This window comes from Anopheles ziemanni, chromosome 3 (assembly GCF_943734765.1).
Source record: "Anopheles ziemanni chromosome 3, idAnoZiCoDA_A2_x.2, whole genome shotgun sequence".
NCBI classification, from domain to species: Eukaryota; Metazoa; Arthropoda; class Insecta; order Diptera; family Culicidae; genus Anopheles; species Anopheles ziemanni.
Genome location: NC_080706.1, coordinates 41569882 through 41592156, shown reverse-complemented (window position 1 = coordinate 41592156; position 22275 = coordinate 41569882). Strand labels below are relative to the sequence as shown.

The window sequence follows — 22275 nt, the reverse complement described above, 5'->3', positions numbered from 1 at the left end:
TTCTGTTTTTCGTTTTTTTATAGTCGATTGACGATTCGTCTCGTTACACCAATGCCAAATCACTTTTTTCCATTAGCTTCAATAATGTTCACCACTGTGCTGCTTAGTTTAAAAAACACCGAGTTAGATTTTAGTATGTTTTTGTTAGGATTTTGCTTTTGTATAGATAAATTTTGATAAGATTCGCCACAACATCATTCAATCGGCGCCATGCAGCCTTCGCTTCCTGCCCTTTACAATACTTTCGCTTGGTTTTGTTTTAGAGTAAGATGTAAAAACGTCGAAACATAGAGTGATTTGTTAATATACTTTCCGTTTTGATTTTCGTATTTTTTTACTTTCTTTTCATATAATTTCAACAGCCACCCTGTAACCCCGCGGTGTGCGGCTTGCCTTAAAGATGAATATAAATATGTACGATCATTCGGAACATGTACGGGGAGCGATTGGCCAGGGAAAACATGTGGCTGACAGATCTGATATTTTCCCACACGTTCTTGACTCGCCATCCCCTTCCTTTGCCGCCACGGATCGCTACGGTTTTGATAGAATGATAGAATTTTGAACACCAAATAGATTTCATGCTAGGATTGACGCCCTGACGCTTAATTATATCGCTATGCTTGTTGTTTTTTTTTTGGGGGTTGGTTTTAAACTTCCAGTAATACGTTCGTTTTGTTCGCTCGTCTACCGAAACGATAATACTTTTGCAATTTTGATATAGCCACAACATTTAGGTAATTTTACTGTTTCGTTTTTGATAAGTTACAATATTCCCTTCCATTCTGGTTCCATTGATTGATCGAAAGAAAAACCGAGCTCTAGTCTTGTTCCGTTTATACTCTGCCATACACAACACTGAAATGCTCGAGGAATGTATGTTGCATTGTTTACAATACTCCGTTCGAAGTTGTTGTCCTCGATCGCGTTCGGATAGCAGGACTACACCCGTTTCCCTTCCTGTGCTGTTAAACTACTCAAAAAAGATAGCCAAAACTGGGTTCCAAAAACTTCCTAACTTCAGTGTTTTCAACGTTCGGTTCGGTGTTTGTGTAAATCCGGTGTTCGGTTCGGATGTTCGAATGTGTTTGACCCTCACTGCGTCCGGTTTGGAGTGTACAAACATGGTTGGTACCCGGTTGACAAACGATTGGCCTATTGGTCTGCCGACTATTGCTATGTTGGATGCGGTGCGGTGGTGTTGGTGCGGTTTGCCTGTGGTCGATTCGATATGGGTATTGATTTGCGCGATTTTTCTGATTCCCCATTTCGTTAATGCGTTTGCTTACCTACTTTCTACTCGTTCCTTTTAAAAATCCTGTTACTGATTTTCCAGGTTTGCATGGAAGTAGTAGTGGTTTGGGTGGTGGTAGTGGTTTGGGTAGTGAAGGTGTTTTTCTCTGTTATTTTAGGTATGTGTGTGTGTTTGTTAACGGTACCTGCGAGCAGTGTTTCGAAGGTGCCGTTGCCTTGACTCCTGCAGCCTACTTGTCGATTGTCAAAAACATTATTTTCTTGTGTGTGTGTGTTTGCGTGTGCTTGCAGATGCATATGATCTTTCTCTATCTTTCTCTGTTTTATCTGCTCCACGTGTTTTACATGTTAATGCGCGATTTTCCGTTTTTGTCCGGTTTACTTAGCTTTCCCTTTTTCCTAACCGCGAGAGGTTAGGTTGGCTGATGTCTTTACTCATCAGTGCTCGCAGTGTGCTTGGAGTGGGTGCAAATGTCTTAGACGATGACGCGAATGGTTTGATGAGGTGGACGATGTGTGGTATTCTCTTCTAATTCTTCTTCTTCTCTTTCTTCTTCGTGCCATGGTTTGTGTTTGGGGACGAAATAGTAAAGTGTTGCCTAACTGCCGCCCCGTGAGCTCCCAATCGCTCAGCGGGTTACGTTTTGTTTCGTTTTCCTGTTGCATTCTTATTGTGTTCTCCGTTCTCCGTTCGGTCGCTAGCTTCACTGTGAAGGTTTAGTTTAAATCCTTTTTCCCCCTACGAACCGCAGGGAGAGTAGGGCTCTGCTCCCTTCGCTTAAATGGATAAAATTGTTAACACTTCGTCCTCTCCGTTAACGGCTTCTGCGCTAAATCCTGCAACCGACCCGGCTCCACCTCGGAACCGCGGCCTGCGTGCACTTTCGCCTCTCTGACTACGGCGTTAGAGTTTACTGTATAAGAATAATATTTGAACTATGGATTCTCCATCGAACGCGCTGTGTGTGTGTGTGTGTGTGTGGCACACCTCCCGCTCACTTACGTACGTCTCGCTCAGCAGATGGGTCGTCGCAGTTGCATGGTCGCCGATGCACCGCGCAGCCGGCCCTATGAGCTGTCGTCCGTGAAGCCTCGCGGCCCGTGCTGCTGGTGGTGGTGTGGGTGATGCCGCCCGTGGCCGTGATGGTTGGCGGGGTGGTGGGAGCGGGGCGAGTCGGAGTCGGCGTCGCCGTCCGAGAAGTGCGCGTCCGACACTCCCGGCGGGGCCGCCGTGCCGTTGAGTTCTTCCATCGCGGTCCGCTGAAGGTGCGCCGCGGACATCGACGAAAGGTTCTCGTGCAGCTTCATCAGGCTCTCGACGTTCTTGGCCAGCAGCTGGTCCGCCTGGGGGCTCTGGTGGTGGTGTTGGTGGTGCTGGAGGTGCTGGTGGTGCAGGTGGTCCCCGAGCGTGCTCGGTTTGCTGCTGCTGCCGGTGGAGGAGGTGGACGAGGCGCCGGGGCTGGCCCGCTCGCGCTTGATGGCGTCGGCGGGGAAGCCGAGCGGGGGGCTCGTGGCGGACCGCTTGCTGCCGGCGGCGCGGGAGAGGGGGTGCGTTGGGTCGTCGGGGCCGGAGTTGGCGGCCGACGGGCGCAGGTTGCCCTTCAGCAGCTGGTCGAACAGCGCGCTGTGGGTGGCCAGGTCGCCCGACTTCTTGTCCAGACTGTGGCGGATGATGTCGTCGAGGAAGGAGCCGCCGTTGGTGCCGCTGCCGTCGTACAGCTGCTCGGCCATCTCGCGCACGCTGCTGCCCTTGGGCAGGGCCGTGCTCTGGCTGGCGGGCTTGGCGGGCCCCGCGCCGGCCCCGGACGTGGTGGAGGAGGAGGAGGAAGAGTGGAGGCGCGCTTCGGCCGCCACCGCCGCCTCCTGCTGGAACCGCTGCATCAGCCCCTGCGAGGCGAACAGCGAGTCGGCGGCCTGACCGGAGCTCTGGCCGCGCGAGAAGTCCACCGCCGGCATGTTGCCGTAGGCGCCGGCGGCCGCGTGCGGCCAGAAGAAGGGCGACCCGTACGGCAGCTGGGAGGCGAAGGCGGCCGAGTCCAGCATGGGCATCTTGGCGCCGAGTGCGCCGTTGGGGGAACCGGTCGCGAACTGCGCCTGTCCGGCCTGCTGCGTTTGCTGATGGTGATGGTTCTTGCCGAGGCCTCCGAGCGAACCCTTCGAGCTGGAGCCACCTCCGAGCCCGGCCAGACCCTTGTGGCCCTTGTCCAGGCCCCGCAACGAGGAGGACCCGTCCATTGAGCCCTTGGCGGACGACGGTCCACCTCCACCCAACCGATGGTGGTCATCGAGACCGGGCTGCGGTTTGGGCTCGCGCTTCCGAGGCCTCATCAGGTGCCGCTCCTTTACCTTGTACTCGAGGGTGGAGTGCGGCACGCCGTAGTAGCTGCCCGCGCGGTGCACCGACATCTCGCCCCGCTGCACCGCCTTCACCGCCTCGACCAGGCTGTCCCGGTCGTAGTTCCGGTACTTGCCTCGCTTCGGGCGCGTCCCCTTGCCGCCGGTGCCCGTGTTGTTGTTGTTGTTGTTGTTGGCCGCGGCGGCCGCCGCTGCCACCGCCGCGTACTGGGCCGCCGAGCCGACCGGGCCGAGGCCGGCCGCCGCCACCGCCGCCGCCATTGCCGCGTTGCCGCTGCCGAAGTGCGAGATGTCGCCGAGCGTCTTGATGACGGAGATCGATGGCCGCTTCATCTGCTCGATCTGCTGCTTCAGCAGGCTCTCCTGTTGCTGCTGCTGCTGTTGTTGCTGTTGCTGTTGCTGCTGCTGTTGCTGCTGCTGTTGCTGCTGGAAATTCTTGCTGATGCTGCGTGCGATCACCTCGTTCACGGAGAGCATTGGCTTGCCGGAGACGGTCGTCGTGGGTGCTGGGGGTGATGCTCCCGCCTCGTGCCCTTTCACGTTGTTGCGCAGCCCGACGAGGGGCGGCGAGATGACGGACAGGTGGTTCGATGGGCCACCGCCCGCCGCCAGCGACATCCGGTCCGGTTGGGATGACGACGCCACCGACAGCGTGGACAGCGGGGACGAGGACGACAGGGAGGAGGCCAGGGAGGCCTGCCCGACGGTGGACCCGCTTCCAGCGAGGTGGTTCATCGAGGGCGCCCCCTGCGGGCCACTGTTGAGCAGCGGGCTGGCGGCAGAGGGGTGCGTGATGCGGGCTCCCGAGCCGGACACCAGGTTGCTGAGGACGATGGCGGCCGCGGCCGTCGGGGGCGAGGGGGACGCCAGGGACGGGTGGTGCGGCAGGTGGCGCTCGAGGTCGGTGCCGTTCTTGCCGCCCACTCCCGGCGAGGCGCCGGGCGCGCGCCCGTAGGACGGAATCTTCAGTATGACCTGCGGGTCGTCGCTGGCCGGATCGTTGGGCTCCGAGGAGAGGGAGGCGGAGGTGTCGGGCGTGCCGGCGGACAGCGTGCGCATCTTGCTGTGCTGCTGCTGCAGCTGCTGCAGGAAGGGCAGGTAGCACGGGTCGAGGGTGGTCGGAGGAGGCGGGGCGGTTCCGTTGGCGTTGAGGGCGGCGCTGAGGGAGGGCGATCGGGCCATCGCCGCGTCCAGGGCCGAGTGGTTCGGGGTGGCCGGGGCGGGGCTAGGGATCGCGTTCCCTGCGGAGGTCGTCGCTGCTGAGGCGTTGCTGCCCGAGCCGCTGGTGGCGCTCACCTTCTTGATCTGGTCGGCCAGCTGCTGCTGCTGCTCAATCAGCTTCCGCAGCAGGTCGGGCAGCTCGGCCAGCACCTGCTGGGTTTCGCCCGAGGCCTGCGTTTGCGCCGTGGCCGTCACCTGCATGACGCGTTGCACTTGCATCAGCAGGCTGGGGTCGAGCAGCGTCGAGGCGGCCGCCGCGGCCAACGGGGACGCCTGCGGGGGCTGGGTGGTGGGCGGGCCAGGTGGGTGCTGAGTGCGGCCGAGAGTGGCGGCGGGGCCTTGGCTAGTGGTTGGCGGGAGGGGGCGTGGCACCAGGGCCGGCTTCAGGCTTAGGGCGGCCATCTCGAGCGAGCCGGGCTCGGGGGTGGCGCGTTGGGCCGTGGGCGGGGTGCCAGTGGTGGGGGGCGTGGGGGTCGAGTTGGGCTCGTGCGGACGCTGCGGGGTGCTGGGACCGGCTCCGTACATCTTGAGGATCATGTCCGCCAGCACGTGCTGGGGCAGCTTGTCCAGCAGGTCGCCATCCTTCAGGTCCAGCCCATCCTGCGAGTCCTTGTCGTCGTCGTCGTCGAGCAGGGCGTTGGCGCCGCGCTTGCCGTAGCCGAGCGCCATCTTGTAGGCTTTGTTGCGCAGCGTCGAGCGCGGGATCCCGTACTGGACGGCGGCCCGACGCGTCCCCAGACGCCCGGTCAGGATATCCTGCAGCGCGTTCCGCAGCCCGTCCTCGGTGTACGTTTTCCGTCCGCCGATCGGCGACAAGCGTGGCTTTGCTCTGCGAAGGAAACGAAGGGTGGCAAGGGTTAGGGAAGCAACGACACTCGTGAACATTGACGATAGAAGTCTATTTGTCTGTTAAAAATGGAAATTTCATCAAACTCGCTCTCATATCATGTTGACTGCAACGTCACCCATATTGTGATTAACAGCTGCAATCCTCATTAGCTCTTCAGTAGTGAACTTATATCGAAATATGCTTTAGTAATTACAACAGCGTATCCTTTGGGAAGGATAGTTTATGCTTTTGGTCTTCGAAAACCACATTCTACAACCAATTTGTGAACACGTTGACATGCTGTTTTAGTAAAGTTTTTTTTAGAAAAATAATTTTTGTTTACATTTGTTAAAACAACAAGTTTCAAAAACTAAAAAAAACTATGCTTCTTAAAGGGTACACTCACTACTATGTAAATCCACTGCTATATTAGTGTGAAGGGCCGACATTTCTGCGTACTTAAAATAGAGCATTGATTTTCGGAATAGTTGTGTCATTGAAATTGGTTAAAATATTACAGTTGTCAATATGTGTAGCTGAAATTTAAAGATGAAAATATCTGAAATGGTCTGATTGCCTGAAAAAACTGATAGAAAATGAAATGTTATATTTTTTAACTAGCTTATGAGATCCACGGCAATTTGTATTTGAACTAGTAAAAAATGAATAATGTATGTCAAACATTGAAATCATCTTGTGAGAAAGTTTGACGAGTTTTCGTTATCTTGTTCCATACAGTAGCACCAGCACGGAATGATTGAAATAAATTAAAACGTTGAGAATATGGAGTAAGATCCACTTCTTCTGCTAGTTGTCGTCAGTTTCAAACAATAAAATTTAAGAAAAGTCGTTCACGAGACGCAAAGGCGTAAACGGGGCTTTTCGAAAGACGTAGCCGAAAAGTCAGATGCAACAACTCTCCATCGGTAGCGAACGTCAGCAAACGTGATTTTTCATTAATTTGCCGTCTTGTACAGAAGCTGCTAGTCTGCGTCCGCTTTCTACCGGATTCGGACGGATGGTCCTGTCCCCGCTGACCCTGACCCTCCCCTGGCCGTGGTCCGTGAGCCCAGTTTAGCACCATTCTTGCTTCACACTTCTAAACTCGTGTGTGAACACCGATCCTCGTGCACTATTACGGGTTGGCAGCTCTAGAGCTCGTTGCGAAAAAAGCCGCATCGTAACGACGCAGCATCTTGCTTTTCTGGCAAGGCAGGCAAGGCGCTTTTTTTCGTCGTCATCTCAGTTTTTTGTTTCCTTCGCCCGTTTCCCCGCGTACCTTTCGGGTGCCTCAAGTGGTTCATGGCTCTTGTGAGGTGGCTTGGTGAAAAATTTTCGCCTGCCAGAAAACAAGTGCCACTTAGGACCGTGAAGGAGGGTGGGAAAAGCGAATGCGCTGGAGATGCCGTGTGTGTGCATGTGTGCTGTAATGCGTGGGTGTGCCAGCCGCACGAGGCCACAAGGACGAGCAGCGGCGTCGATGAGCGTCACAGCGACACAAAAGCGCGAAGACGGCGAAAAACAAGGAATGCGCCAACGAGCAAGTGTCAAAAGTGGGAATCATCGTGAACGCTGGCGACGGTGGAGCCAACCCTGGTGGTGGTGGTCGGGACGATGGGCGGGAGGCTGAAGCGTGAAACTCGAAACCGCCTGCCCTGCCGGAAGGGAACCTCGCTGGCAGAATCTGCCATCTTGATGGCAGCCAGGAAACCACTCTGGACGCCCACTTGCCCCAATTCGGTGCAACAAAAAGCGATTCGTGCGGCGGGCGGAAGCACAGGGTTGGAGGGAGGGAAGCTGACGAGGGGCTTTTTTAGCCCGTACACATCCCAATTCTATTACAACTCTCACAAGGGATATTGGTTCATTAGGCTCAGCATAGGCAAAGTTTGGAATAAAAGTTACCCTCGAATCGAATGCATTTGACAATTGAAGTACGGAACATTTGGATGTAAAAACGAATCAAAGAAATCGATATTCAAATATTTGGTTACTAGAACTTACTGTAAATAATGACGAAAATTAAACGGCTGAATCTACAACAAAATATTTTTTTTCTTTTAAAAAGCAACAGAATTAGGCAAAGTTTTAAAAATGAGAAAAAGCTGGGGTTTCAGGATTAAATTCAAGAATCGAGCATTCAATAAACAAACGATCAAATATGTCATAGTACTTTGCATGTGATATTTGGAAAAGTATTAAAGCTCTCTGAAAAAAAAAAAAAACAAAATAACAAAACAACCCTAGGATGCAAAATGAACTGACCAATGTAAATGTACATTGCGTTTGATTTCTGAAGAAAGGATCTGAAGTAGTGCGAATTTTATGTTAAAAAGATGAATCAAAAAGCAGATGAAATATTTGGTATTGTGAAAAAACATTTGGTTATTTCATTACGTTTTAAATTGTACACTATTTAAAGAAAAGTTCTACAGATCTTTGCTAATATAAAACACATTTACAAAAGAATAGCTTTCGGATCATTCCGATCCACTTTAAAAGAAAAACTGTCCAATGAATGTCGCTTGATATTGATATGATTAAGGCATGTAAATATTGTTTGCTTAAACCTATGAGGTCTTGTTAAGGCAAATAGAATTATTCTAATAGGATTTCTGCAAAATATAAAAAAAATCTACGCATTTTTGTAGAAAGAAACCGTTGTTCGGTGTCAATACCAAACCTGTGGTTTCATTGGCATGGGTAGATAGGTTCTGTCCTTCTAGAGTAGATAAAATCCAACCGCCCTGTCGCATTCCATTTCCAGCTCGACCGAGACGAACAGCGACATCTTCAGAATCGTCGAAGTTCAAGTGAAACACGATCCACGCGGCCGCCACAATCATGTCGTTTTTTTTTGTTCCCGGTTTCCCGAGCGCTGCGTTTGTCGTCGTCGGTCAGATTCGAGCTGGAGGACTCTGGCCAGTGTCGCTGGCCGGAGCGCCGAGGCAATCAACCGTATCGAACCGAAACCAATGCGAACTGATAGATGGAGAATCGTTAAATCTATCGGGTCGGTTTCGATGTGAGGCCAGACCGACGGAGCTGCCCGGAGATGGGTGGCAGGAGGCGCGCGGGGAGGTGATAATTGCATCATAAAACCGTTCCCACTCCGACGGCTGTCCGCGTCCTCAGCGCCGTCGGAGCGTCCCGGCGTCGGGTTACTGACCAGCGCAACTTGACGACGACGTGCTACCTTCGCCTTCAGGGCCATCCCGGGGCGGGGCGGGGCGGGGCGGTACGGTTCAGGGGCGGTGGCAGATCGAAGGATCTTCTTATCTTGCCGTGTCTCATTCGGTTCAATTCGCTTCGTCGATGCATTCGTCGCTTGCCCCCTCTCGTTGTAATGAAGTGAAAAATAAAATAAAATGAAGGAAAACGCGATAGCAGCGCCAATGGCGCTGATTATGTCGTTGCATCGGAAGGCTACACACTCAGGGCCAATAGTCGTCTTCCTTCTTCCCCGTCGTCGGCTTGTTGTTTTTCCATCGCTCGCCGAAGTTTGAACCAGTCGGTTGTTGGACCGCTTGTCGGAGGATCATGTGGCGTTTTGTGTCTGTTTTCGTTGAAAGGAAATAAAACGCGGAGTAGAAACGCGTCATGAGCTCGCGTCAAGATGAGAATGGTGGCGGGGAAGTGAAGGCACGCAAGAATCGTACAACATCCCCATTTCATATTGTCACACATCCGAAGCCCACGTTCGGCTCGGAGGAGGACTCTTTTCTGGATCTCTCTTTCTCGCTTCGCGTTGAATAGGCAGCCCAAGATAAGACGGGGGGAGACACACTTTCGAGAGGCCACCGGAGAAGAATCCCATCCCCATGGGAGCGGTAGGGTGGGGCGGGAGAGAAGGCATGTCTAGACGTGTCGATTTTTTTGAGGCCTCTTGTTCGGCTGTTGGCCCAAATTCCGGCGTCGCCCTCCCGACCGGCCCCGGGAAAACCACCCCCGGCGGAGGGTGGCGAAGTCGAGGGTTGGTGCAAAATCGGGTTCAAGTGGTTGGCTCATTCCGGGAAAACTCCGGCAGGCAGTTTTCGGTGGGTTTCGTTTCGGTTCGGTGGGAACCGAAAACAAACGGGAAAGAAAAGAAAAACTCCACGCCGAACGCGATGGCGTTGACTTGCCGACTTGGGAAGGGTGTACCTTTGCAGTGGAGCAAGCATTTCCTCGAAATCTTGTTTGTCAATAATCGACGCTTTTTACACTTTCGGCACCTTTCTTCCACGAAACGGCCGATGCTTAATCGGGTGGCGCGGGAAAGGGCAGAAGGGAAAAGGTGCGACTTTTGCGGTGGTTAACGGAATCCTAAAAAGACAATTAAAACACACGAAGAACAACGCTGTCATTTGCATCAGTGCAGGTGCAATTTGTTAAACATGAGAAAAAAGTGTATACGAAGCAAGTGATTGCACGGCCCGTTTTGCGGGGCAACACGAGGCAAGGTGGGTGAGTCACGGAGGCTCGTTCGATTTATCGCCCGGAATCGAATTACATGTCATTGGAATTTGAGTAAATAATTCACACATCCCGCTAAAAAGTGGTCGAAAATAAAGTAAACTAACTTGTTATACGCTGCTGCGTAACAAAGCGTTACAACACGTTACATGATCATAACGCTCAAGGCGTTCAGTCAACATTAGTCAACAGTAGGCGTTGGCGTGGTAAACGGAGATCTTTTCCAAACTAAATTGGAGCCCTTAGAAACAGAAAAACAGTGATAAATAGAAATAAATGAAGTCGCCTTCACTATGCTTGTAACCTCATGCGTCAATGAAAGTAAAAAACGTTATAATTTTCATCAGACAGCCTGCCAATTGAAAAATGAACAAAACAAAACCGATCACCAGAAAATGAAACGAGACGAAGATAGCTCAAAAAAAAATGTACGATGTAGATTGCTGGCACTAGATGAGGTGCGTTTGTTTAGAAAGATGGTCACCCGAACGAAGCGTACACGTCTTGATCGCCATCATGACTTCCCAATCAAAAGGGAAGGGGCAAAACGCTTGTTTCGTGTTCCTTTTTGTGCCTTTGGTTTTCGAGAGGGGCTTAGAAAACGCGAAAAGAGCCCTAAAGAGAACCGAAAAATTTGGTTGTTGAAACACGCCTTCTGATTGGGTGAATTTTGTGACGTGAGCCATATTGGAAGCGAGATTAGAAATTGTTTAGTTTGAACACGCACACACAGCCGGGGCTAGCGATGGTAGAAGTCTACGATCGATTGATCTTTTGTCGTGGGTTTTCCAGCTTAAACTATGATCTTACAAATATTAATATTAATAATGTATTTTGCACTTGAACCTGATGGCATGCCGACAAATAGTTCACATATTTGGAAACCATTTTTGATAGTCAATAGAGCCATAACACTTATTTTGTTAATTTACAGTCGTTCTCAAAGTCTGTCCTTTCTTGGAAAATTTTTTATAGGATGAAACATAGAAAAATCTCACTTTTTACATATTAATTCATCTCATTGGTCATATAGTGCTTATCATTTATTATTTATACAGCTGTGAGGTATTTCAATAATGTTTTAATAGCTTTCTCCAAAAACCACATCTTCCAAAATTGCAAGCTTCAATAAATTATCTGGATTCTTGGTATGTAATCTTTTTAATATGCCAAATTCTGCCTAGAAAAGTTATTTACATTAATTTTAAGGTATAAAAACATCACTACAGTGAATCAGATTCTACAAATTAATTTGAGGTAATGATTTGTTAACGGTTGTTATAGGAAGGTTCAAATCTTTTATCAAGCTGTGCATGTACATAGAAACACGATGTGTTATATTTATTCAATAAAAGATAGCTTCTTTATCGCTTCTTTAATCGACTAACCACAGGGTGGTTGAGAAAGCCAACAAATACCAATAGCCAGTAGATTGCACAACGAGGAGCGAAAAGACAACAGGACAAGCCCTTGAAAACAGTAACAATTGACACTCCTATGTGTACTGGACCTAATGAAAGTCCGAAACACCGCAATTGCTCCGGTGTGGGGCCGATCCACGTGCAGAGTCTGTCAAAAACAGGAACCTGGGGATGGTCGCTGTGACTGAAATAATTTGGATGGCAGCGCTAATTGAAGTTAGCAGCCAGCAGTCTCCACTTGGACGAAACAAAAAGTAAATTATATCTGCCCGTAGTTCGTACTTTTTACCACAGTTGAGGGCCAGCAGTTTGTGTAATTTTGTCGCTTACTGCACGGACAGGTTGAATAATTTCGTCAACGATCTGTGAAATCTAACAGGTTTAGTCTCAACCGTTGCTGGGTGTTGCATTTGTTGTACGAATCGATTATCGGCTCCTACGAGGGAGGTCTTCGAGGTATCGATCGTTCGATTTAGCTTGGAGCTACGTTAACATTGTATAACATTTTTAAATCCTTCAAATTCCGCTCTCCATATGAAACGATAAACTACACAACAAATAACAAGTCAATTGACATTTACTTTCGACCGGTTTACAAACTGCGTCGGAAGGTAAAAACGCCCCGAAAGTATAGTTAACTTCTTGCGACGAAAGGTCACAGCTCGGAAGTCGTAATCCTAGAGCCGTATGTCACTGTCCTTGCTCCGTTCTGGTCCCTTTCTTTTATTTCACCATTTACACACTCTTTATCCTACCCAGCCCGGTTTCTGGTAATAAGTTTTCTTCCGTGTGTTGTTTTTATCGGTGCGAACGTAGGTACTCACACCAAAAGCAAACAGGCGTACGTGCGAGCGAGAAAAGGAAGGCGAGAACGAGCGAGCAGATGCTCGAAGGAACTCCAAAGTGCATCTTTCGGTGCATTTTCTCCTCGGAACCAAATGTTGGGTTTTTCATTCCCATTTTTCCCCCCGGTCCGTGGCCGAATTCCCCACGGCATCCTTTCATCCCTCGTACACCACGTTGGGCGCTTCATGCGAGTGTGTGTGTGAATGTGCAGCCGAACTCATATATTTTTCTGCATGATGCAGTTTTTGTGCATCGCCCCGGTTTTCGCGGTGCATTCGCACCGGGGTTTGGATCGTTCCCCGTGCGTGTTGCAGCCGATTCGATGCCTTTTCGGTTCGCACAGGAAAGGGGCCCGAATGATACGGCTTTCCCCCTCTTTTATCTCCAGCCCCCCCAGCCCCCGTCACCCCTCGCGGGTATGCAAAGTAGCATTTGGGAAGCCCCTCGTCGCCTGCCGCATCCCCGGCAAACGCAAACAGAAGCCCCGACCGGACGAACATTACCCGATGCCGACTGACCAGATCTAGTAGGTCGAGGCTCTGCTACGGCCCATCTTCCCTACCGCATCCCTGCCCGACATCTATTTGCCCAAGACGGACGGTTACGACGACGACGACGTCGACGGCGGCATCTTTTAGCGGGCGCATGCTACTTTCAGTGCTTGCCGTTTACAACAACTACGTTGATGGGTGTGTGTGTGTTTGCATATGTGGATAAGGTTTTTTCTCTGATTGAAGTTTGCAAGAGAAGTGCATAACTTTAGGCACATGAGACCAGAATTTTTTACACTCTTTCGCTGTAAATTATTAGATTGAAAAGAGTATTTATCCATTTGGATTAATTCAACTAAGAGGAGATTTTGTGTGATTTCTAATGAAAAGTCTTGATTTGGATTATCCAAAAATGAATATAAAAATCCCATAGTAAACATCAAAAGTTGCAAGATGTAGGGAGTTATTATGAGAACAACGTAAAAACCATCAAAAGTAAATAGCAAAGGATATATTATTACCGTAAAACTTCAAAACGACTGTAAATGACATCTTAAGCTGCAGTTATCGAAATATCAAAGAGTAGTGTGCGAAAAACAAGCCCCGGATGGGAAAGCGGAAAAGTAAGCACACCTTCCTGGGACGAAAGTTTCCCGGCGTTCATTCCCCAAGGAGGAAAACGAAAAACCCCATAACCTTCGGTGGGGAAACACGGGCACGGGAAATCAAAACCACCAACGGTAAAAAAATACCCAAAACATGAAGGGAAAAAAAGCGAACGATTTCCCTTGACACGCATACACAAAACCGAACCTTCAGTTTGTGGTTTTACCACTCCGAGGGTTTGAAGGACGGTAATGAGCATGTTGGTGCATTTTCGGTGCATTGAAACGATTGTAATACGCTGTGGTGGATGGGGAGAGGGTTGGCTGACGGAAGTACGAGGACGGTGCTTGCTGCTTTCGTGCTACCGAAAAATGCATTCTAACATGCATGTGCACAGACGTACCGGAGTGTGCATATGTTGGGCCCGATGTGCCGTTTTTCGGGAATGCATTTTGTGGTATGGTGTAGTTTTTGTTTTTTCGTTTGTTTCAAGGGGGAAGGGTAAAGGGGGAGGCTAGGGGGTGTGTAATTTATGCAGCCATCGAAAAATAAAAACAAAAACCATTGCTCCTGTTCAGCAAAAAAAAAAATCACAAAAACCCCCACATCACCAACACGTACGCAATGCACACGCTCGAAATTTTCCACCGTGGCGTGGGGTGTAGCACCTTTTGTGCAGCCGACTGTAGAGCGGGCGGCAAAAAAAGGGTCACAAGGCGGGGGGAGGGGAGGGGTTCTTTTTTGTGGATTGTGGAACGAGAAGTAAAAATGTGTGTCCCGGTTCTCCACATCGGATCAGGAGACGGCGACGACAATTCGTCCTTTTTCGTGTTTGCGGCAACGGTCCTTTCGCGCGCGCTTCGGCGATGCACTTTTCTGCATGCGGGAGTGCATCCGAGTCCGAGGCCGCTGCAAGTCGGAAACGAAACGTCAACCCTTGGGCGGACGGGCTAATGAGCGGCGGTGGAACGAAATCGCGCCACGATACAACAACGACGACGACGACGATGGCGATGAAGACTGCTGCCTAAAAGGACACCATACCTTTAAGGTATGTTTGTGTGTGTTGTCTCTTTCGCCTCCGCCTTCTCTCCACCTCCTCCTTCTGGTGCATAGGACACACAGGGTTTTGTCTCGAGCGGGACGAAGGGCTTGGTGTTGGTTTAAAATTTTGATGAGAACTCGGTTTACTTTTTTACCTTTTTTTCTCCATTGCGCGGCAAACTGCATCCCAAACAGTGTGGATTGCATAGGTGAAGCAAGCGCGTGTGTGTGTGTGAGTGGACCCTTTGCTGTATTTTTTGCTTCTCATACCTTTGCACTCGGTTTGTGTTTGTGTGTGCGTGCTGGTGACAGAAATGCAAATTCTGTGCTAAATGCACACGGATGCAGCAGTTGCATAAGAGCGCGGTGGACGGCGGAAGGGAGACGGTGGAATCAGAAATCCCCGATCGCAAAAGGCACCGAGGGAAAGGACTCGGGCGCATGCAAGCGACGGTGCACCGTGTATGCACTTTTTTGAGCTAATAAAAGGAAGGACCGTCCCAAAAGGAAGTTCCTTCCGCAGTTTTCAATCACGGCGAAAGGCACAAAGCGGGCCAGGACTGGGGGCAAAAGGAAAAAAGAATGAAAGATGTTGTGGTGGCGGGAGCGGTAGTCGTTGCATCGAATGGAATGCATTCGAGGACGACGGGCGACGTCGGTTTTCCACACACGGAAGCAACGTGTCGCACGTACACGGTGTACTTTCGAAGATTTGGCTTCTTTTGCCGCGTCGCGATGCGGGGAGGGGCTGGGGGGGAGTTGGCTGCGGGACTCCGAGCCTCGGGAGGGTGGTAAACCGAGCGGAAGTTCGGCAGGTTCATTAACCTTCCCCGCCTTTGGCGCGGCGGTGCATTAGTGAAGGTGTGTTTTTATGAAAATTTGATGACATCGCTCGTATGTGGTCGCTCCGAGCGTGTGTTCGTTTTTTGGATAATGTATCGATTTCGTCTGATAATGGTTTTTGAAATCCTTTTATCCGTGATGCGGTCCACCATGTTGTTATACAAACGAGTAAAGGGTGTTGTTTTTCCATACTATACTTGTGCATAAAACCTCAAATTCATATGTAGATTGGCTTTAACAATTATTGGTTTGAATATGATGATAATGAAAGAAATAATGAAAAACACTATTTCCTACATTTTTGGATTTCTTTATACAGTTCCTCAGCAGGAACAAAACTGTACATGTTTTTAATAGTGAATATCCTAAGATGTTGAATCAAAACATAATAGAGCATATTCTCTTAATTTGTTAAATTACCCTGTTTTTATATCCCGTGATCGGCTGTTGACAGAATTGTATTTCTAGTAAATGTATTAGATGAAAATTCACTGGCCTTTGAGCATTGATGGTGAACATATAAATAAAAACAAGAGTAAAGTTCAAATAATTTAGTATCAATAACAACTCGCATTTGGCATCAATTTTAAGCATAACAATTTCAATCCAATTTAATGAATAAAACAGAGAAGCATAAGAAATTTTAAAAAATCACCCCGAGAAACATTGTACATAGAAGAAGGTCAAAAAAAGTTTTAAATGTTGTGCATGCATGTTTAAAAATATTGCTTTGGTTATGAAATCATGAAGTTCGTTTCGCAATATTAGTGTAGCAATCTTACGAGCAAATTCAAGGCAACAAAAAGAAGTGAAAAACCGAAATCAAAAACAAATAATTTACAATTCAAAGTACCGACGATGTGTGCAAAATTGGTGATTTAAAGCTCGAGATCAAAATTGTGTTAGATCGAGAACTAAATACTTGGGCAATCAAAAGTTTCATGAAAGCTGAATTCGTATCTTTACGTTACTTCCATATAAAAGGGCTTAATCGTTTTACTTTTATTTGCATAAGTTCTTTGTGCAATTTAACCTTAATATAAATCAGATGAAAATTTTATTAATGGTTTTTCGTTTGCTTCTTGCCAATTATACGTCAGTTTTTAGAAAAAAATACCAATACAGTATTGAATTGTCATCAACCCATAATGTTACAAAACAAAACTTTTTTCGTGCAACATTTGCAACTTTCTTATCCTAAGCATTTGCATCCTACTGGCATGTATTTGCGGATACTCGTATCTTAATTAATTCACACGCACACAAAAACTCACACATCTGCAACGTTGTGTCCACCCCGCTGTTGGAACAACAATGATAATGGGTAGCGCATTAACCGTGGCATTTAGCCAAAGACGCTTGGCTGACGTCGCATCCTTGCACCCACAAACCTCACTCTCTTCTCCTCTCCGTCGCCCGGGGCAATAATTGTTGACAGCCCACTCCACCCCAACCGGCGAACCGCTCTCGAGGCCCCGGATGTCCCAGAGGAAGCGACTTGGAGACCGAATTGTTCTCGCGCCTCCCCGGGGAGGATCGGATTGCACGCCGGTTCAAAGACGCAAAAAGTGATGACGCTCGTGCTTCATAATTAAACCGGCGGGTGGAAACCCGGTTGGGGCGACATTTGGGCAGGCGACCACCCTTGGTCCAGGTTGGACCAATGGGATTAACATTCCGCGCTCCCCATCCCAGGCTGGTGAAGCTGGTTCACCCGTTTCGTTGTCAAATCTCGTCTGCTTGCTAAATTATTTCGTCGCAATCTTGAATCCACTCGCAGAAGATCCTTTCCTTCGTTGCGCGCGCCTGCGACGGAGCCGATCGGAAGGACGAACGTGGGACGAAAAAGCATAATGCGGGTCGCTTTTCGCCATTTGCAAGATTTCATTCCGTTCGCCCCTTCCCCCGGGGCCCAAGATGCGGTGCCTAATATTTTAAGGTCAGATTTATTATTTATGAAACTCGCGTACACTCCCCTAAACCCTAGCCAACACTCCTGTCCTAGGGTGGGGTGGGGTGGAGGGGGAAGAAAGGCATGTTGGGAAGGTCTAGGCAGGCATTTTCGATTAAAATTGCAGTAATGCAACGCACCGCAGCGGTTCAATGCAATGCGGTTAGCGCAAGCAACAAGCGTCCGATCCCTTCCCTTTGCTCCTTCGATTTATGCTTCCCTCGGCTTCGTCCTAGGGACTGTTCTTTGTCCGAAGATCGCAAGGGCCGCTCCTGTCGTCCATCGTCGAACGCGCGTGTCATCGCGTGGTGCCGCCTCGGATCGCAAAGGAGCGTGGAAACCACGTGAAAGAACGGGGCAAAAAGTCGGGCGGAGGGAAAAATACGTTTGGTACAAAAAAAGTAGTTAAGCGAGCGCAAAAAGGTCACCACGACCGCGAGGTCGCGGGCCGGTAGGTGAGCGGCCGGCGGCACTCCATCATCCTTCGAGGGCGCGAAACGAGCCGGCTACGCAAGCTGGCATTTCGTAATGGCGCTGACATTTGATGGCCGATCGGTGGTTGATCCGCATCCGCTTCGCGTGTGTGCATGTGTGTGCCGATCTAAAGTTTGCTCACACGTCTCACGTCCTCTTTGCCATTCCGCACACAATAAAGTGCAAAATGAGCTCGAGATCAGAGGTGAACACCGGACACATAACACACATGGCTTCATCTTGGCGCTCGGAGTCTTGTGTATGCTGCACTTTTTCGGACTCGGACACCGCGCCCCTCCGGGTGGGTGGTGTTGTTTAGAAAACATCCGAGCATACCAACCCCCGCCCAACGGGAACATCCGCCAACGTGCTGGCAGGGCGCGCAAAAGACTAAACGGTGTGTGCGAGATAACTCTTCTCGAAACGACATCCGAACCCGGTTGGGCGTACTTTGGTGTTCACGTCGGTCTCACGTGAAACAGGCGCCTCGTATTTCCACCTTCCTCGACCACTCCCCAAAAACCCCCACCCGCCGAGGGGTGATAATTTGTCCGGCGTCGGTAACAATTGCATCGCACCGTGCACTTGTGCACTTTCCGCCGAATCGTTGCATTTCGTGGAATCCGGTGGGTGACACGCGAGACGACTGCTTATTTTGACTGCGTTTCGGGTACGGAGAAGCGCGGGTGCGCGAGTTTGGAACGGAAACTTCTTGAAATGGAAATTCTAGAATCTCGAGCCGAGCTGTTTTTTTTTGTTTTTGCTCCTCCGGTGCTCCAGTTCTCGTTGTTTTTGTGCAAAGTCAACTTTGTGGAATCACTTATGCTTGAAGGAAATTTTAGAATAATTCCAATCTGCAAATAATACTCTATCCAGAAAAATATAAATCCCCTATACAATTCCCGTGGTGTGTCCACTGGTATGCAATGGGAAAAAGTCTCACTTTAATATTATGTGATTGTGCGGATCAAAATTGGAAAAATAATATTATTCAGTGTACCTTTTTTTCTGACTCAGTTTGAGAGCATTTGTAAAGCACTAGGATTTTTTTTTGTTGATCCTGATCCGATGACGATTGATCGTTCGTACATCGACACATAGACACCATGGATCCGGTCACACACGAACACAAATAGCCCATCCGTTTTCTAATTGGAATTTATTCGTTCACATAGAGGATGGATATTTTATATTTACAGGAAAGAGAAAAAAACCGGCCGGCTGTTTATATCCACGCAAACGCGCATTTTTCCAGCCAAACCCATCGAAGCCCATCCGGTGCGAATTGCTTCCGCCAATGTGCCAATGTGGAAATCGATGCGAACGGTGTTGGTAAGCGAAACAAACATACAACAAAAAAATAGTGCAGGGGAGGGGTGGGAGAAACAAAAAAGAACTATCGCAAACAGACACACAAAAAATGATAATAGAAAATGCAGATGCACATACGGTGGAAAAGATGATGCAACAACAAATTTAAAACAAATAAAAAACCTGGGAATGATTATGTCGGTCGTGATTTAAAACGCGCCATGCAGGACAAACCAAACAAAAATATGGTTGCAAATCCATAGAATTCTTTTCAAACATCACACCTCGTTTTTTGTTTTTGGTTTTACTTTTCCCAACGCCACGAGCTTTCCGCGAGCGACGGAAATGCAAAAAAGAATGTTGGAAAAGAGGAAAATTCCGACAGGTGCATCATTCAATTAACGGCTAGAAACAATTGAACAAACCGGGGGAGACGGTTGGTTGGTTTTGTTTTCGGGGTCCGGGCTGAAATAGAAAAATTCTTTTGATGGCAAATCATCGGTTGACCCCGTTGGCGCAAAACGAGATTGAAAAAAAGGACAAAATATCATACCGGGATTTAAACAAAAACCCCGATATACGCCCCCCACATTCGGCAAACACACAGAGTACTGCACTTGACCAATTTATAGTAGAACAAAAACACACGCAAGTGTGAAGTGGCAACACGGTTAAAAGGAACAAAAAAAAGTTGCAAAAATGTTCCGAATGAAAACCGGAAGAGAAAAAATGAGAGCTTATGCTAGGAAATTGAAAAACTAATATAATTTGTACAAAAGAAGAGCAGAGCGCAAAACAACCGAAAAAAGGAAACCCTGATTTAAAAGCTTTCAAAATTAAATAGTCACAAGCCCTGGAAATACACATTACAATTGTGATGGACCTGTGTCTAAAAGCGGTGTTTCAGTCAAATTTATTTTACATTGCTTTTTATTTGTAAGATTGAAAAAAAAAATCATAACTTTGTATGATGAAAAGAGTCACTCAAACCGGATGAATAACGATTATTTAAAAGGCTTCAGCTTCATCAAATGGGATGAGTTATTGACGGATTAATTTCAACATCCCCGGCAACACGCGTCCTCGCCGGAGCATGGCCTTCTGTCACCTCAGAAGGCGTAATTTGTCACCTTCCATAACACTCTCTGCGCCCTCCGCGGTGTCAAAGGGATCCTCGAGCCTGCAGGGCCATAAAATGTGCTCGTAAAAATTTGTCAAACGAAAACGACTTCACACGCGGCGTGCGTTCGTGAGCCTTTTTTTTACCACATGGAAGGCAAAATGCAACGAATCTGTGCCTGAAATATCACCTCCTCGAAAGGGGGCAGGAAGAAATTGGCATGAAATCACTTTCACCCGTTAGGCCACGGCCGCAAACGTCATTAATTGCATTCTGAACGACGGATAAAGCGCAAATGAGAAACAGATTGCAGCGAAGTGGTGTACATCTGGTTTTGGGGGTTTTTTTTCATGTTGAGTGGTGAGTATGAAGATGGCAAATGTGGATTTTACGAGGTGACGAACAAGTTCGTTTGCAAACACATTTGAAGAGTACAGTGGTTTTCGGTTTCGAAATAAGTAGTCAGAGTTTACCGTGAACATGTAAAACCATGGGAATACGGCTTAAAAATAACACTCTTCCCCCAACCAACTTCAGTGTTTCAGGTTTTGTTTGTTTTCGTTTTGCCAAAACTCGACCGTTGACTTTTGCCTTTTCCCATTTCCTTAAATTATCCACACGTTTGCGGTCGTTTGGTCCCCGTACAGTAATGTAATTGCTTCAACGTAAATTTGGACCATATGGAGCCGACGGATATCGGCTTCATGAACCGGCAGTTTGGCGGAAGATGCGGACTGCACCCGAGGGCGCATGAAAGGGCGCGGTGCATTTGAAAGATTAATTTGTGCGTACCATTGTGTGCCCGAGCGGCGTTGGATTAAACTGTTAAACTCTTTCCTTTTTATCCACCCGAGTTGACTTGTTTTTCTTTATTTTGGCTTTTGCTTTCGTTACGAAACCCGCTTTTCCCGCCGCGTTCTAGTGCCGAACGAAAAGGAAAGTTCGGGGGGGAAACGACCTGAGATCAACGACCCCTACGACGAGTCGAGCGAGCGACTGGTGTCGTTGTTCTGTTTTGGCCACATTCGGTTGGCCATTCTTGTGGGTTGTCATCTTCTTTCCTCATAAGTCATGCGACGAACGAACCGGCGATGCACCGGGCCGAAAAGCGAAAGGGTTGCGTGAGATGCATCATGCATTGCAAACACAGAGAGAGAGAGAGAGAGAGAGAGAGAGAGAACAAAACCAAAAAAGGGAATACGAATGCGTCCGAATGTCCCGTTGGAGTTTTCGGTTTTTCTCCAAGCCCGTTCTGACGCATGAACGGCTTCTTCCCCGGGGGAGAGAGTTTGCCCAAATGTGAAATGCGCAAAAATTAAATGATACCCACTAAAGCGCCTGCAGGTAAAACGTGGCCCGAGGAAGGGTGCAAAAATACGGAGGAAGTGTACGAAACGAACAAAAAAGGAATCAACTTTTTGACACATTTGTCCCGATCTCGCGTGTCGCCTTCCAGAGCGGTCCGCAAAAGGCGACTGCAAAGGTTTTCCATCTGGGGGGACGATAGCGTTCCCTTTTGTTTTGTTTTGGGCACCGTTTCGCAACATGATTATTAGCACACTGTTATTGCCGGCCCTTTTTTATGATATGTTATTTTGGCGGCAAATTAACCTCACACGCACTGCAACCTCACGGCGGGGTTCGGCGAGAAACTGTTCGGCAGCTGGTGTGGTTCATCTTCACGAAAAAAAGCGAATAAAACTGATGCGAGATTCGCATCCCGTTAGATGTGAACGAACTTTGCGGTATTTTTGGTGGTCCACCGGGTCCATATGGGGCGCAAGAGGGAGCTCACAGGAGTTGGAGGACTGATTTTCCCCCTTTTTGGACCCTCTTCAGCGTTTTTTGCTGCAACATGTGTAGCGTTCGGATGCGATTTGCATGTGCACCATAAAACATAAATTGAAAACAAAAACACAACGTTTCGGGCCGGGTCAACTTGAGTGCGTTGCCTCCGAACGCCCTGCGAACCCGTCGCGAAGCGTCACGTGACCGGCTGTTTGGTAGCGGCATCATTTTTCCTTCGCCCCTTTTCCAGCACCAAACACACTAAT

At 48.8% G+C, this 22275-nt stretch overlaps 1 protein-coding gene across 1 annotated transcript in view; it reads right to left on the bottom strand.

The window, feature by feature from the left end:
* Nucleotides 1–2322: 2322 nt before the first annotated feature.
* LOC131284747 (mushroom body large-type Kenyon cell-specific protein 1) overlaps nucleotides 2323–22275 on the bottom strand; it is an 82971-nt gene continuing 63018 nt past the window's right edge. The window contains exons 7-8 of the mRNA XM_058313607.1: nucleotides 4016–5659; nucleotides 2323–3967 (exon numbers count right to left, since the gene is read on the bottom strand). Coding sequence (XP_058169590.1) covers nucleotides 2323–3967; nucleotides 4016–5659 — 3289 coding nt within the window. The remainder of the gene's footprint in view (nucleotides 3968–4015; nucleotides 5660–22275) is intronic.